The sequence below is a fragment of the Dasypus novemcinctus genome, chromosome 27 (assembly GCF_030445035.2).
Source record: "Dasypus novemcinctus isolate mDasNov1 chromosome 27, mDasNov1.1.hap2, whole genome shotgun sequence".
Taxonomy (NCBI): Eukaryota; Metazoa; Chordata; class Mammalia; order Cingulata; family Dasypodidae; genus Dasypus; species Dasypus novemcinctus.
The window spans coordinates 38,691,457-38,705,575 of record NC_080699.1 but is presented as its reverse complement, the minus strand read 5'-3'; the positions used below and the strand labels follow the sequence as shown (position 1 = coordinate 38,705,575).

Genomic DNA, 14,119 nt, shown 5'->3' with positions numbered 1-14,119 from the left:
AAGGGGTGGGACTCAGGCCATGGCCACCAGGGGGTCTCCCAGGGGGACCTGGACGGTCCACAGGCCTCAGGGACTCCTTGGGATAGGCCCGTGCTGTACTGGCCTCCACCCCAGACGGGTGCTGCAGAAATGAGCAGATGAAAAGCCCACCGCGCAGGCCGAGAGGGGGTCCGCTGGGCCGGGCAGGCAGGGAGCCTAGATGCTGGTGCCAGCTTGTCCTCCTAAGTCCTCAGAGCCCAGCATGGCTTTATTAGTCAGAACGGAGGTGCGGCGCCTGACTCACAGGGTGGTGGAGGGGCCCAGTGGTAAGATGCTGTGGCCCTCTCAGTCAGAAGCAGAGTCGGCCTCACCATCCTGAAACCCTCAAGACTGAGGAATGAACAAAGAGAAGGGGGGAAAGCAACTACGGACTAAAGTAGACACTGTTCCAGCCACAGAAGAGCTTGGAAAGGCAGTGGTCCCCAGAGGTTCTGGACGGCGGGGAGAGGGAAGAATGGGTGTCACGTGGGGCATTTTGGGGACATTGGACCCGTTCTGCATGATATTGCAGTGATGGATAGAGGCCATTATACATCTTGTCAAAAACCTATAAAATTTTGTGGTGCAGAGTGTAAACTATCGTGTAAACTATAGACGATGGCTGCTAGCAATGCTTCAACATGTGTTCATCAATTGTAAGAAATGTACCGCTCTGATGAGGGATGTTGTTAATGGGGCAAGTGTGGGAGGGGGTTATTTAAAAAAATTTTTTTTTTAGTTTTTAAAGAAGTTTTGGAGTACATAAAAGTTACATTAAAAACATAAGGGATTCCCACATGCCCCCCTCCGTCCCCCTCCCACATTTTCCCACATCAACAACATCTCTCATTAGTGTGGTTCATTTCTTACAACTGATAAACACATACTAAAGCATACAGACACGGGATGCTTCACAAATTTGCGTGTCCTCCTTGAGCAGGGGCCGTGCTAGTCTTCTCTGTATCCTTCCAATTTTAGCATACGTGCTGCCCAAGTGAGCTCCCCTGTATTTTCAATGCATCACTTTTATGCAGAGCATTAAAAAAATAATAAGATACTCTGGAAAAACATTTGTCCAACTCTGCCGCACACGATCAGGCACTAGGAGGTTGGCATAATACATCTATATGGACAGCAAATAATTGGAGGGGCTCCTGGCTCAGGACGGCTGAGCTTTCCTGAAACCCGAGAATCTGGGAAGGTGGCTGAGATCCCAGACGCTGGTTTTGGTTAGTGAAGAGTGGGGGGTCTGGGTGTGCCCACAGGCAGGTCTGAGCCCAGGGGCTGCTTCTGGAGGGAGGGGCTGTTCACACGACCCTACAGCCTTTTTTCCCTCTTCCTCTCTCTCTCCTCTCCCCTTTGGAGAAGCGCTTCCTTGGTGATCTCATGCACTTTCATAGTTAAAACTCTTTGCCGACGAGGCCCAGCTCTCAACCCTAGCTCAAAATATTATCTGAGCTTTGGGCCCACATTTCCAAAGCCTGCGAGTCATTTCTACCTGGGGGTTTTGCTATTGGCTCACAACAAATCTCGAAGGGAACCTGCCTTCCCTCAGAGCCTCTCCTCTTCCTGAACCGGTGCTGAGTCATCTCTGGGGCTCTTTTCTTCCCTACCCCCGCCCCTGCCCCCCAGTTCAGTATAGATTCACCAAAAGTCCTGTTCATTATTCCTATGCTATGACCCTCCCGGAGCTGCGCGTTTTTATTTCCATAATCTTTATCCCTAGTTCAGAACTTTATTATTTCTTATCCGGCAGATTTAACTAGCTTCTTAATTTACCTTGCTGACCCCAATTCTGTCCTCTCCCGCCCTCTAGACACACGATGGCCAGCACCCCAGTCTCAGGCCTGATGACGGTAAACGCCATGCCCCGGCTTCAAGTCGGCCTCCGGTTCCACCACCGCCTGTGGAAGAGGTTCCAGCGTTTTCTTTGCCCACCCTTATCTCCCCATACCTGATATTTCATGAGTGAGACTTAGGTGTTCTCTCTTTCGAGCCTGTGCTCAGAATGACTGCTTCCTTTATCAAACTCCTTGGAAGCCCTCGGCCCTATCCCCTACCCTTCACCTGCAGCCTCCCAGTCCACGCTTGGAAGAAGTCCCCCGGCCTTATTGTAATATATAGTTTTTATTAGAGAGGTTGAGAACTTACAGAATGGTCCTGCCCATGCAACACCCCTCCACCAATGCCTTGCATTGCCGTGTATATTTGTTATGTACAACAAGAGAACACCAGCAGACTATCACCACCAACTATGGCCTAGTGCGTACATCTGGTATACCCCAGCCTTCTTTCAGAGAGAGGAAGCAAGAGGGCTCAGTGGGGTTAGATAACTCAGCCAGGGTGGGAGCCGGGATCTGCAGCCTGAGCTCCCTTTCCACCAAGGCTTTGCTCCTCCTTGCATACTTACTTGTGATTGTTCTCCCTGGGTGCTCCGCCCTCCCTCTTTACTCTCTTCTGCTCCCACCCCCTCCTGAGTCAGGCATATGCATGTGCTTCCTCTCCCAGCCAGAGTCTGACTTTGCAGCAAAGAATGAACTCGCCATCTTTGCGAGGTACCGCATCTTCAACGGGACAGGGTGGAGCCTGATGGCTAAGTCAACCCAAGAGGAAATGAACCTGGGCCTCACACACAACAGGTGTTCTGGAAGGGTCTGAGCAGGGCCTTGGGCCTGACTCTACCTGCAAGGCTGTGTGGGGCACCGAGAGATGGGGGTCTTCGCAGCCCTGCCCGTCTCCAGCTGTTGGACTCTGCAGTCCTCTCTGGCCTCGGCTCTCGAGGAGCTCCCCTGCACCTGTCCCTGCCTGCTGCAGGTGCCCCAACTGCAAGAAGCTGCTCGCTCAGATCCACCCGACTCACACCGGGAGGCCACTGGCACCTGCAGCCTTGGCCAGCCCGTGCTTGGCACAGACTGGACGGTGTGGGGGCAGCGTGGACCCCGGGGGTCTTACCTGGACCCGTTCATGTGGTCATACTCCCGCTTGACGTTGACCCTCACTGGCTGGTTGACCCACTCCTGCTGTGGCGGCAGGGTGTTGATCTTGTGGGGCTGGCCGTAGTCGGGGTTCCCTGAGGCGGTCATGTCGGCCTTGGGAAGGTGGGCCGCAGCTCCGTACGTGGAGTCGAAGAGGGACTGGTCGTCGCTCACCACCGACAGAGCCTCCTGCAGGACCGGGGAGAGAGGGGAAGAGACAGAAAGCCAGTCACTCTTCAGTCCCCAAGAGACGCTCTCCTTTCCAGCTGATGGGTGGCTCAGGGCTGCCCAGGGGCAGCTTCCTGCGACGGCCAAGCAACTTGCTGGTTGACTCAGCTACCAGGGGCAAGGCTGCCCTTCGAGCCAAGTGGACGGGTTCGTTGCCGGCCACCCTGGGTGAGGAGGGTGTTTGGACAGTGGAGAGGGACCATTTGTTGGGTCTGTAGTTTGGTGGGGAAGGAGGGGTCCAAGAATAGCGGCAGGTGCTAGGTGGTGTTATTGGCATGTGGCGCCCTGTCAGGCATACCTTTCAGCTGTGTGGAGGAGTCAAGCTACCGAAGGGGAAGCAGAGGGAGTATTTATTGTACAGGTGAAGCCAGTGAGAGCCACCCTGAGGGCTGAAAGGGCGGGGCTGTGGCTCAGTCTAATTTCAGTTTCCTGATCTGTAAACAGGAGTAAGAATAGCCTTCTGCAGAGCTGACGGGCGGATTAAGCGAGAAGATGGAGGTACAGGTGGCTAGCGTGGAAGAACGGCTCAGCAGCTGGATATTTTTTTTAAGATTTATTTTTTATTTATTTCTCTCCTCCCGCCCCCAGTTGTCTGCTCTCTGTGCCCATTCTCTGTGTGTTCTTCTGTGTCTGCTTGGATTCTTGTCAGTGGCACTGGGAATCTGTGTCTCTCTTTGTTGCGTCATCTTGCTGTGTCAGCTCTCCGTGTTTGCGGCACCGTTCTTGGGCAGGCTGCACTTTCTTTCACCCTGGGCAGCTCTCCTTACGGGGCGCACTCCTCACGCGTGGGGCTCCCCTACGCAGGGGACACCCCTGCATGGCAGGGCACTTCTTGCGCGCATCAGCATTGCACATGGGCCAGCTCCACATGGGTCAAGGAGGCCCGGGGTTTGAACCATGGACCTCCCATGTAGTAGATGGACGCTCTATCCAATGAGTCAAATCCGCTTCCCTCAGCAACTGGATCTGAGGCTCCCTGAGAGGTGTAGGTGCTGCCTACAGATCTATTCCTAACTCCTCAGGGACCAGAATACGTGGCCCTGCTTCCTTGCTTGATACCTTGGACAAGAGTTTCTTGTCTTAATTTTGATAATTCAGCCTGCCAGGGGGTGAGGGAGGAATCACAAAGAATCTCAGCTACTGGGGAGAGGAAGTCAGGGGAAGAACCCCTGCAAGAGGTTACTGCGTCCACCCGCTCGGACTAGACCGTCCTCCAGCTTGGGTTTGGCTCTTGGAGGTCATGGACTGAGAAAGGAAGTCTTGTACTTCCCAGAGCTCTTCTACATATCAGAGCCTGACACTAAGATTCCCCCATGATTCAAAGTCACCTTAGATCCCAGGGATCCCAGGGACCACCCTAGTCCAGGTAACCACACCAAATTAAGCGTACAAATTTTCAGAAGATGGCGGCATTCGTTATTCATTATCTGTAAACACGTGGGGCTATTGTGGAGATGAGATGGAGTAACACCTGCAAATGCTTTTAACATTTGCCACGTAACAACACTCAATAGATGTTAGCGATGATGGTTTCTAGTGTTCAAAGAGAGATTCCCTTAGGCTACTTTTGCTTACAAATATAAACAAAACAGCACGTCTTAAATTTAAGATTTGTCTGTGTTCCTCATGTAATTTGCATTCCTGCCCTGAATGTTTTCTCCAAAACAAATGCCTTCCATCTGCCTGTAGAATTACACTCATCCCACCGCTAACTGTTGACCTCTTTCGCAGGGCCATCCCCGATCCCGGCAGTGAGGAAAGCTGCAGTTCCAAGAGTAAGGTTCTTCTGTGGCTGTTTCCAGCTGGGCTCAGGGAGCGAGTGGGGAGACCTACCCAGAAAGTCTGCTCTTGCCCCAGAAGGGCTTGGCTAGTATAGCGATGTCCAGAGAGGGCAGTTGCAAAGCCGAGGTGCCCACAACCTAGTGGGTATCACTCGGCTGCACATAAAATCTTCTGCTGTGGAATATCATTTCCCACCTGACGCCCTTGTGTAATGCTCAGAGGCAAGCTGTTCTTCTCAGAACCACTTGCCGGCTGGTTATATAACCACTCTCTATTTGGGTTAGGGATTGTCCCTATCTCCATATCCCAAACAAGTTTGAATTTCTGTCCATGTACAAAGTGTTATGGTCCAAGCTGAAATGCTTGGCATTGTAATCTTCCAGAGGACTGGCTCTGAGTCCATGAAATTCTTTAAGTTTCACAGTACGGGATCCCCAAGGATCCCTAAATGCCCTTTCGATGATGCAGGTGAGGAACACTCACCACAGTCTGCTACAAAAAGAGATTGCATGTAAGGATTCACTGCTGTGCAGTGTGGCTTCCATTCTTGACTTCTCATATACGAATCTTGGCGTTTTCAGCAAAGGAATTTCTCCCCCCTTCCCTCCCTTACGTTAGCAGAGGTAAGAAGGCGGGGAGGTAGAAATGGGTATAGAATGCTCTGGTGAACAGTGAAGTGTCCTCCAAAGAGAGTAGACCAGGGAGCAAGAGAAGGCAGGACTGTCCAGGCTAAGGGAACAAGCAGAGAGCAAAACCAAAGAATAAAGAGATCGCAACAGAGAACAGGTAAGGTGAAGCAGGGGGTTCCAGAGGCAGAGCTTGGAAAAACTCGAAGCAATGAATGCTACCCATTCAATCAAGAAAATAACAATTCATGGGACAGAAGGTAGGTGTCGTAAAGTGTACAAGATGGGTTTGGACTCATTTCAGAATAGAAGTTTCCTTTAGGACATAGTTCAAAATCAGTAGAAGTCTAAGTCAAGTAGTAACATCGCAGGAGTAGAGCACACTCATTTACTGCAGGACACCTCCAGCTTCTCCTACCAGTCCTCTCTGAGTCCCCAGTTCTGGTAATGGGCTTCCCACTACATTTCATTTTCAACTCTTTGCCCAGTGATTCCATACTCTTCCCACATTTAATTCACCTTGCACATTCCCTGCTCAGATCCGACTCCCTTGAAAGCAGTAAATATTGCTCTTGGCTTGCCACCATCTCTATTCAAATAGCCCTGCTGAATATTTAGCTCAGTTAATATCCACCAGAGCAAAACTCTTTTCTTCCACTGGTTTTCTGAGAACTCCTCTTTGACTTAGCTGTCCACACTTATATCTCAAGACTTGCCCTTCCCGAAACTTCTGTCCAATTTGAACTGTTCCTCCCACCACTCCACTAAACACAGCCTACTAATGTATATTTATTTGTCCTAGATTTTATTAGTCCTTTTGCTATGAGTATCCTTTCTTTACTCTTTCACTTCTGACACCAATTTAATCCTTTCCATTTTGGGGGTAAATGAGATCTCCCTTATTCTTCCCTGATCATGCCCTCTGACTTCTATGAGCTTTGAAAAACCTGATGAAAATTCTGCTTGGTAGACACACATACTCACACCCTATTTTCTATTTGGAGTTACTGATAGATAAAGAGCCTTTTTTTTTCCATAATAGTATGGAGAAAATAAATATGGGTGGTTGGTGGATGCTGGGAAGAGAAAGAAGAGTAGAGGAGGAGAGATTCTTGCCCAGTTTGTTGGACTGAATTTGAAAACTTAATATGGACAGGGGGCAGGGGCACAAGAGATTTGGTGAGTGCCTATTCTGTAAGCACATAGCATCCTTTTTGCCATTTGAGCCTGAGGGCTTTGGGACCCTCCCAAGATAGCTTCCTCAGCAAGACAGCATCTGGTGTCAACTATTGGGTGTTGATGTGGGTGTAGCACCAAGGTCCCGCTCTCCTCAGGTTGGGGCTGTGGAGCCAGCTGGCATTTCATTTACATGCTTACAACTATTGCTCTTCTCTGTATGTCTCTTTTCTGCTCCTGTTGGTGCTCAAGAACTTTCACCAAAAAACATTTAACTTGGGGATGACACTGAAGATAGAAAGAACCCCAGCATGAAAATTCAAGAATTCAGACTGATGGAATGCCTTCTTTTTTTAATGACCTTACTTCTCCTGGAGGGCTCTAGCCTTTCCATCCAGGGGAGAACAAGTTATTCTTTCAAACACCTGTTGAGTCCAAGTTGCTTCAGACCATGCTATCTAAAATCTGACATTACAGTGAGAAAGGCAGGAGGCGTGGGCTCCCTAACCCACGTGGTGCTCAGCTCTGGGGCTTCCCCTCGCCCCAGGAGTTGTCATTTTGAAAGGAAGCCCTGAATTGGCTGAGTAATTGGACTCCAGGAAGCACCTTTCCCTTGCTCTGCTGCGTGCTGCAGAGGCTGATACTCTCATGCCCCAGACTCTAAGCCCTAGACCCGGAAGTTCCCTAGCACACGGGGACTCCATTCTGCCCTTTTACCCGAACATGGGGCACCATGTGCGGTGGAAGCTTGAGTTCTGACCTCAAGCAGATGGCCCAGAATTGGCACAGAAACGTTACCAACTTGCGTAACACCTTCCTTCCCATGATCCCCTGCTGGTCCCGGGGCAGCCGAGCTATCTCTACCTCCAACGATGCACTTGTCTGGCCTGGGACTGCCCTCCCTCAGTAACTGATGAAGCCTGTCTGGCCCCCAGCTCAGTTTGGATAAGGTGCCTTTAGCACATCAGTTATAATACATCTGGAGTTGTCATTACAAACATTTAAAAAAACCAGATAAACAGTAGGTGACAATTATCAAAGCCCTTATTAAGTGTGGAACACTGTTTACAGGAATTATCTCATTGAATCCTCCCAGCAATTCCATGATGGATATACTATTATCACTACTATTTTGCTCAGATGAGAAAATGGATATTTAGAGAGGTTAAATAACTGGCCAGGTCACACAGCAAATGAATGGTCACCTGGGATTTAAATTCAGTTTGTTGCTTGGGCACTTAACCATCACCTTTCACTGATTCTCTGTTGTGAATGGTCTATTTTCCCAATTACACTACAAGTTCTCTGAAGGTAACTCGTGGGTATATGATAACTTAGAGCACAATCTTTGGAGTCAGAGAGATTTGAGTTCCAAACCAGGCCCCACTACATGCTTGTTCGGTATTTAGAACATTTTATTTATACTCTATGACCTTCATTTCCTCATCTGTAGCATGGGGATAATAATAATACCTAACATGGTAGATTTTTTAAATAAAAACTTGGCTTGGGATGGCATTAAAATTTTTTTCATTTTCTTTCTTCTTTTTTTGTATTAGAGAAATTGTGGATTTACAGAACAACCATGCATAAAATACAGGATTTCCATATCCCACCCAACCACCAACACCTGTATTGGTGGTGGACATTTGTAGTAATTGATGAAAGCACATTCTTATAATTATACTATTAACTATAGTCCATGCTCAAACTTAGAGTTCACTGTGTATTGTAGTACCATGGATTAAAAAAAAAAAATTCAGTTATCATATATACGTGATAGAGTTTTATAAAGATAAAATGAGATGATACAAGCCAAGTATTTAAATTGTTCTTAGAACATTGTAAGTGCCTTAAATTTTTTTTTTCTAAATGAAGCTCAGTGCTGAAAGATGGCATGGACATATGTTTGAAGATGGGATGGAGTACAGATAAAGCTAAATGAGAACCTCCTTCGCCCTGGTGTTGGTGATTCACAAGGCTCAAAATTAGCAGGTTTGGTGATAAGAGTTAGATTCTGGCATGCTAACTCCATGGGCTTCTAGAGAACCAAGCCTGCCTCTTCGGTCATCTGTGTCTCCATCCTTCCTTTTCAAAGCTTCCGCACTGTTCCATGCAGCCTCAGATCTCTCCATCTCTCTGCTTATGAATTCAGGCCTCCAGGTGGCACAGATAAGGCACTGTTAATTATCCATGCACATGTGGGGGGAGGATGAGGCACCTAATGCCCATCTATTAAAAATAAGTAGGTTACCACTCTACTGCTATTCACACACCATCGTCAGTAAATACTGGAAGACTGCCAGGGGTAGGCCCATGAATTCACATGTTTTAAAAACCCATCTATTTGGGAATATGTCTGTTGTTTTTTTTTAACTAGCAGATATCTCTTCCATAATTTGCCCTCTTTAGATTAAGTCTAATTTTATTTTCCATGTGCACATCAGGTGAGTGATAGGGGAAGGGGGCAGAAACTTGTCACGTGATGTCCTGACTGATGCTGACGATGAGCAACCAACTGCATCTCCAAACAGCTTACTAAAGCAGTGACGCACAGCCCTGCAGAGTGGCAAGGAGAGCTTGTCAGGGTGCTGTGGGACCCCCAGTCTAGCCAAGTCCCTGTGAAGAAATTTCTGCTGCATATATTGCCCTATGTGGGGAAGGATATAGGCACAGTTTGCAGGTATGAGCCGAACAGAGTTAGAGGGGAGGGCCCAGGCACTGTCACGGTGGGCAGGAGAAAGGGTCCTTTCCCTTTGTTCATCCTAACAGTAAGGCTTAGTGTTTCCCACGCAAGGAATGGCCAGAGACCCGGGGCCTGAGAAACTCTCCTTTCCGGTTGTGCCTTCCCCTCTTCCTTTCTCCCGGCCCTCCCCTGAGGCTTGAAAGGACAGGTTTCTGTGGTTGTTATGTTTTGCAAGGGGAGGGTGAAAGGACTGTCAAGAGCAACCAGACCAGGGAAGCGGACTTGGCCCAGTGGTTAGGGCGTCCGCCTACCACACGGGAGGTCGGCGGTTCAAACCCCGGGCCTCCTTGACCCGTGTGGAGCTGGCCATGCGCAGTGCTGATGCGTGCAAGGAGTGCCCTGCTACACAGGGTTGTCCCCTGCATAGGGGAGCCCTACGCACAAGGAGTGTACCCCGTAAGGAGAGCCGCCCAGTGCGAAAGAAAGTGCAGCCTGCCCAGGAATGGCGCCGCTCACATGGAGAGCTGACACAAGACGACTCAACAAAAGAAACACAGATTCCCAGAGCTGCTGATAAGGATAGAAGTGATCACAGAAGAACACACAGTGAATGGACACAGAGAGCAGACAACTGGGGGGCGGGGAGAGAAATAAATAAAAAATAAATCTTAAAAGGAAAACCAAAAAACTTAAAAAAAAATAAAAGAGCAACCAGACCAGGCCCCCCACTGCTGCCCCTGCTCACAGGGTCCACTTTCCTGCTCCCGGCCAGCCCAGGCCTCTGGAAAGCTCGTCCTCTTCCCAGGTCAGGGAGCATACGAGCTCTGGCTTTTTATCACAGTCTTTGCGTAATGACCTGAAGTCCCTTCTCTTGCCAGCCAGAGGGCATACCAAATGCAGCTGAGATTCGGCCCACTGAAGTCCAAGCCCGCTCGCTGCCACCGAGACTGTCCAGCTTCGGGGGGGCGGGGGGAGTCACCCCACAGTCATCTCTTAAGTATCAAGAGGGAGGGGAGCTGCTAGCCAGTTAGTTCAAGCCTTTTGTTTCTCCCTCCTCTCCCGTTGCTAGCCCTTTGCCATTTCCTGCTCGTTATTTTTTTTTCGTACAAGGGCAGGTGGAAAAAGGAAGAGAGGGTAGATTTTATGAAAAGTTGGATAAGGAACAGGTTGGAGACATCATTAACCGAAAGCTGTCTTTGCACAGGGCACAGAGTTGTGTTTTCTGAAAACGGCCATCGTGATATTTCCAATCTTTAGCTACTTTCCTTCAACAGGGAGGGTCTCTTTCCCTTCTGCTTGAACCCGGATGGCACTCGATGATTGCCTCCACCAAGGGAATGTGAGAGAAGTGACCTTGCCTGACTCCCAAGGCTGTGACCAAAGGTATCACAGCTACCGCCTGCTTCTACTTCTTTCTTGGGCCTCTTGCCCTGGGAAACCAGCCGTCATGGCATGAGAAAGCCCCAAGCAGAGCAATTCCATGGCGAGGAACGGAGGTGGCCAGCTGCCAGCCAGCCTCGACCACCAGACAGGCGAGCGGATGAGTCTTCAGATGGAGGTCCACAGATTTCAGGAGCATAGAACCTAGCTGCTGAGGGCCATGAGGGTTTGGGGTCATTTCTCATGTAGCCATAATATCTGAAATGTCTATGACTTTTATCAGCAACAAGAGAACCTGTATTTAAAGAGTGTAGAAGCTTCCCTGAGCATCCTCTTACAAGGTTGCCAGCCTGGGCAAGCAGGAATCGGCACCATGAATGACCAGATGGGAAAACCAACAGGCACGGAACCTCTCTTGGCTCACACAGCGAGGAAGCGTAAGGACCAGAGCCTCTGATAACTGCAGTAGAATTACCCCCCAGACAAACTCAAACAAAAAAGCAAGGACCACTTTTTTTTTTTAATTAGAAGGAACAAAAAGAACAAGAATTTCTGAACGCGAACTTTTCATTCTTTACCATCCTTACCTCATTTAACCCATGGCCACGTGGGTTAAGAAACTGAGGCATACGGGGGCTCAGGACTTGCCTTAGTTGCCTCAACTAGCGAGTCTCCAAGCCTGCTCTCTTCCCCTCAGTGCGTTCTAGTTTGCCAAGTCGAAGTCTCGGCCGTGCCACACAGCCCAGTCTGCCACGGAGCCTCGGAGCGCCTGGCTGATTTCCAGAGCCATGTTATCGAGTGCCACTCCTCCCCCACCACGTAAATCTTCACTTACTGGGGAGGGGGCTTCTGCAGGGGACGACCCAGAAAAAGGCAGCCAGCTGAGCTCCTAGGAGATGGAGTTGGAATCCCTTGCAGATGAAAGTACTTTATTTAATGGGCTTTAATAAATTAAGGGAACGAGTCTAAATGAGTTCAGAGAGGAGGGTCTCTGCATTCCATAAAGGCACGCCCCGTAACAGAATCCAGAGCTGGAGCCCTCTGCTAATCACAGCTCTCCCATTAGAAGCTTCCCCAGGTCTCCCGTGGGTATTTACCTTGCCTGTTGACTTTGAGTTTTCACAGTCACTTTTCTGACCATAACCACATTTAAAGGGCATCTCCAAAGATCAAAGTTAAATTCTCCTCCCACAGAGAATGATTTTACTGCTGAAAAGAAAAAAGTGCTGACTATGGAAACGAACAGGAAGGGGATGGAAGGTTAAGCCGGAGCCCCAAGAAGGAACATTTGACAGCCTTATTTTACTTTCCGTTTCTTTACAATGAATCTGACTTCTCTCCAAGCTGCCCTTTCTCCCTGACAATGGGAAGAGCAGAAGGGTCACCGCTGAGGACGATGTGTTGTGTCCGATTCCTCCCATTTGACATGCTGCTCTCGGATAATGAGCTGGGGGTGAGAGGCTGTCACCTGTCCACTGAGGGACCAGGCAGAAGGAGGGTGGGATGCTGAGGCTGACTGCGGCTAAGAAACAGATGCTCTCGTCTGTGAAATGCAGCCTCTGTTCTCCTGCTGGTTCTGATGGGCTGGAAGGGTTAAACAAAAGTGCACAGAGGTGACGATGAAACAAGCACCATCGGCCAAGAAGAAGACACTCAAGATGGCATGGGGAGAAAAGGCAGGGGAGGTAGCGGTCCGGGAAGGCTACCCAAGTATGTCCACAGAAGTTGCCTATATAGATTATCACTCATCATTAGGATTGGGACTACATGCTGCTTGCTTTCACTGCCCAGTCATTAAAAACACTGAAGGCCATCCATCCAGCTGGCTGCAGTGCTGCTGTCCAGAGCCCCCTCCTCTCCCACCTCTGCCCTGGAGCAACGACAGGGTTAATGCCTGGCACGTAGGTCCTCCAGGACCAGGCTTTGTACCTGGTGACTCCGCCATATTGGCTATTCCGTACTTGGGTGTTCGCCTTGACTTGTGGAATGGTTTTCTGATTCCAGGGTCTATCCCACATGAGGCTCTGGACTGGGCAGGGACCAATCTCGTTCCTGCACCAATGCGGTCAAAAGGGAAAGGGTAAAGGACATGAACTGCCTTGCTGCTCCCTTTGCAACGGAGCTTGATTTGCCATGTGGCTTTGGCCAAGTAACCTAATCTCTTGGATTCTGGAAAAATTTAACTCTCTTCTACCACTGGTTGCATGTTCTTTGATAAATGGCCCAAATGTCCTGACCACAGAGACCTGAAAATTTGGCAAAACGTCCTCTGTGGGGAAGTAATTGCACTGTTTCCTCACAGAGTCTGGATTTTACCCCGTTGCATGAAGGATAGGAACCCTTGAGAGCTAGGAAAGAGTTCTGGAGCTTCCCGCTTGCTCGAGAAGGAGGGGTTCTAACAAGTTCCCATGGGGCCTGGTCTCTGTGGGTCTGGCCTGGCAGCTGGACCAAGAGCTAAAAAAAAAAAAGCCACCTCAAGGGAGGATTCTGAGTAATGACGGAAAGGGGGGTGACCGAGGAGGTTCAGATCTGAGAGGATGAGTTCCCGCCAGTGGTGCTCGTCCACCAGCTGTGGAAGTGGCACTTTTTGCCATTTTTTTGAACTGTTGAAAAGAGGAGCACAGGTAGGTGGCAGGCTGCTGTTTTGATTCCTGGGGCCGTGGGAACTTTCCCATCCTTTTTTCCAAAGACCAGTTATGATGCTTAGACCCCCTGAAGAGAGGAACTTTGACCTACTTATGCACTGTTTGCATCCCCATTGGCTTGCACAGTCTCTGGCACCTAAGAGGTAAGCAATGCATTTTTAAAATGACTGAACACCGCAAACACCGCACAGCATGACGGGAAATGCAGAGACCCTAGCTCCCCGCATGCCCCCACCCCTCCCCTTCCACCAGCCAGCCCCTTCAGTTCTGTCTCTGAGCTTCAAGCAATTCTGATGAAGACTTGACACCCAAGGCTTGCCTTTGTTTTTTCTTTTTGAACGGCCACAACCAATGACCGTTTCTTGTCCAAGCTTAAACACGCAGCCGCTGGCCACTCTACCCCCCACCCCCAAACAACCACTTGAGGTCCTGTTCCTAGAAGCTGTGATCTTATCTGCCAATCTCCTCATCTGACAGTTTCCGTGGCAACCGGTGCCCTCAGCATCACAGGAAGTTCGCGAGGAAACAAGCACGCAGTGGGGCCCTCTGCTCCCCTCCACGCAGCAGTGCTCGCTGGAGGAGCACCCCGCAGGAGGACGGGTG

The 14,119-nt window shown here is 49.6% G+C and overlaps 1 protein-coding gene and 1 non-coding gene across 18 annotated transcripts in view; both read right to left on the bottom strand.

Moving 5' to 3' along the window:
- The window catches only part of FLI1 (Fli-1 proto-oncogene, ETS transcription factor), a 122,172-nt gene that overhangs the window by 51,446 nt on the left and 56,607 nt on the right, over positions 1-14,119 (bottom strand). For all 17 annotated transcript variants that reach the window (XM_058289281.1, XM_058289282.1, XM_058289274.1 and 14 more), the window contains one exon: positions 2,971-3,182. In XM_058289281.1, coding sequence (XP_058145264.1) covers positions 2,971-3,182 — 212 coding nt within the window. The remainder of the gene's footprint in view (positions 1-2,970; positions 3,183-14,119) is intronic.
- LOC111763052 (U6 spliceosomal RNA) lies at positions 914-1,020 on the bottom strand. The gene has a single exon (XR_002796011.1). It is a non-coding gene; the product is annotated as a U6 spliceosomal RNA (small nuclear RNA).